At 43.8% G+C, this 2944-nt stretch overlaps 1 protein-coding gene across 1 annotated transcript; it reads right to left on the bottom strand.

Moving 5' to 3' along the window:
• Positions 1–2203: 2203 nt before the first annotated feature.
• LOC135223350 (dnaJ homolog subfamily C member 7-like) lies at positions 2204–2683 on the bottom strand. The gene has a single exon (XM_064261814.1). The coding sequence runs from the start codon at positions 2681–2683 to the stop codon at positions 2204–2206; it is 480 nt and encodes a 159-aa protein (XP_064117884.1).
• Between the last annotated feature and the right edge of the window lie 261 nt (positions 2684–2944).

Here is a 2944-nt window from a genome sequence, read left to right as displayed (position 1 = left end):
CCATTATGCATTGCATAAGCCATACTTTGCATATATGAAAGGCATTGAACTTACGGGTTTTTACGCCGCGCCAGAGGTTGCCACAGTAGTATATGCAAGTATTCAACCCATTATGCATTGCATAAGCCATACTTTGCATACATAAAAGGCATTGAACTTACGGGTTTTTACAACACCGCGCCAGAGTTGCCACAGTAGTATATGCAAGTATTCAACCATTATGCATTGCATAAGCCACTTTTGCATATATAAAAGGCATTGAACTTACGGGTTTTTGCGCCGCGCCGAGAGGTTGCCACAGTAGTATATGCAAGTATCAACCCATTATGCATTGCATAAGCCATACTTTGCATACATGAAAGGCATTGAACTTACGGGTTTTTACTCCGCGCCAGAGGTTGCCACAGTAGTATATGCAAGTATTCAACCCATTATGCATTGCATAAGCCATACTTTGCATACATAAAAGGCATTGAACTTACGGGTTTTTATGCCGCGCCAGTGGTTGCCACAGTAGTATATGCAAGTATTGAAGCCATTATGCATTGCATAAGCCATACTTTGCATACATAAAAGGCATTGAACTTACGGGTTTTTACGCCGCGCCAGAGGTTGCCACAGTAGTATATGCAAGTATTCAACCATTATGCATTGCATAAGCCATACTTTCCATATATGAAAGGCATTGAACCTACGGGTTTTTACGCCGCGCCAGAGGTTGCCACAGTAGTATATGCAAGTATTCAACCCATTATGCATTGCATAAGCCATACTTTGCATATATGAAAGGCATTGAACTTACGGGTTTTTACGCCGCGCCAGAGGCTGCCACAGTAGTATATGCAAGTATTCAACCCATTATGCATTGCATAAGCCATACTTTGCATATATGAAAGGCATTGAACTTACGGGTTTTTACGCCGCGCCAGAGGTTGCCACAGTAGTATATGCAAGTATTCAACCCATTATGCATTGCATAAGCCATACTTTGCATATATAAAAGGCATTGAACTTACGGGTTTTTACGCCGCGCCAGAGGTTGCCACAGTAGTATATGCAAGTATTGAAGCCATTAAGCATTGTATAAACCACACTTTGCATATATAAAAGGCATTGAACTTACAGGTTTTTACGCGCGCCAGAGGTTGCCAGAATAGTATATGCAAGTATTGAAGCCATTATGCATTGCATAAGCCATACTTTGCATATATGAAAGGCATTGAACTTACGGGTTTTTACGCCGCGCCAGAGGTTGCCACAGTAGTATATGCAAGTATTCAACCCATTATGCATTGCATAAGCCATACTTTGCATATATGAAAGGCATTAAACTTACGGGTTTTTACGCACGCCAGAGGTTTGCCACAGTAGTATATGCAAGTATTGAAGCCATTATGCATTGCATAACCCATATTTTGCATATATAAAAGGCATTGAACTTACGGGTTTTTAAGCCACGCCAGAGGGTTGCCACTGCAGTATTATCAAAAAATGTGATTTAACATGCAGTGCATAATCCAATAGGTGATTTGGTATCGATACCCATTCCAGAGGGTATCATGTGGCAGGAGAGGGGGTACCCTGTGACCCTCTGAACAGCTGTTGGCTCTCCTCCTGATAGCTTGTCTTCCAGCCTCCTAACAGCTGTTAGGTCTCATCCTGAGAGCTTGTCCTCCAGCCTCCGAACAGCTGTTGGCTCTCATCCTGAGAGCTTGTCCTCCAGCCTCCGAACAGCTGTTAGCTCTCATCCTGAGAGCTGGTCCTCCTTCCTCTGAATAACGTTGGCTCTCACCCTGACAATTGGCCTCCTGCCTCCATCAGGGAGATGAGAGAATCGCCAAGGATGCCTGATGAAAAGCCTGTTCACAAGACTTGTCTTTACCGCTACAAAGAAACAACCCATGTGAAGAATTTTGACTGGTCATCAGTTGATGATGCTGTGTCGTGTTCCAGAGGCATTGCGATTTTCTTGGCCCATCGATGGTTTTGATTGCAGGATGGTGTGTATGGAGGTGGGGGGACCTCCCATTGTTGTTTGCTGCCGGGGGGAGCAGCAGAACACCCATCTTGCAGTCAAGCTCATCGAATGGACCAAGAAGATCGCAGGGCCTCTAGAACACGACGCAGCAGCATCACCTGGTGACAAGACAAAATCATTCACAATTTTGGTTAATCACAGGCTGTTTCTTCTGTTTGTTTCTTTCTAGTTTCCTTTAGTTTTCTTCCTCTTCGTTGTCCTTCCAGGCTTCTTCTTCTTTGCTTTCATTGTCTTCTGAGGATCTTCAAACACACTATCTGCCAGGTCCTTGATGAATTCCCTGACTGCGTTGTATTTTCTTCTTTCATCAGTATCACATAGGAGATCATTAGCATAGTTGACCTTGTGCATGAATTCCATTCTGCGTTGTCGCTCGTCTTTAGACCCTTGGCAGTTATCAGGGTTAAACTTGAGTGTCCGCTTCCTGTAGGCCCACTTTATTTCCTTCAAATTAGCATCCTCTGCAATACCTAGGATGTAGTATGGGCAGCCATGACGTTGCATTCTTTGCAAGGTTCTGGCGGCTGCAACCAAATCTTCTTGATCATCTAATTTCTCAAGCTGCGTCATAGCTTGGCGGTGTCTGCCAAGCAACAAGAGACATAATCCCAGTCTTCGCCTGCAGTCCACTTGATCGTCGTCCATATCAAGACTCTGAGGAAACATTCACTTGCTTCTTCCAGTCGTCCTAGCTTATAGAACTATGTTTCCTTTTGACCTTGTTTTCTTCAATCAGAGCATCATTCTTATTCTTTTCATTTGCCATGCCTAGAATTGTATACCACGGTAACAAGTGGTTGTCGTTCCTCTAATTCCTCATTCATTTTTTCATTCTCCTGTGGAAGCGACTGAACTGTGGTTTCCTGGATATGTACTTTCTTCTGATCGCCTAGATCCTTTCGTGCG

The sequence above is a fragment of the Macrobrachium nipponense genome, chromosome 8 (genome assembly GCF_015104395.2).
Source record: "Macrobrachium nipponense isolate FS-2020 chromosome 8, ASM1510439v2, whole genome shotgun sequence".
Taxonomy (NCBI): domain Eukaryota; kingdom Metazoa; phylum Arthropoda; class Malacostraca; order Decapoda; family Palaemonidae; genus Macrobrachium; species Macrobrachium nipponense.
This window is presented reverse-complemented; position numbering and strand designations above follow the sequence as displayed.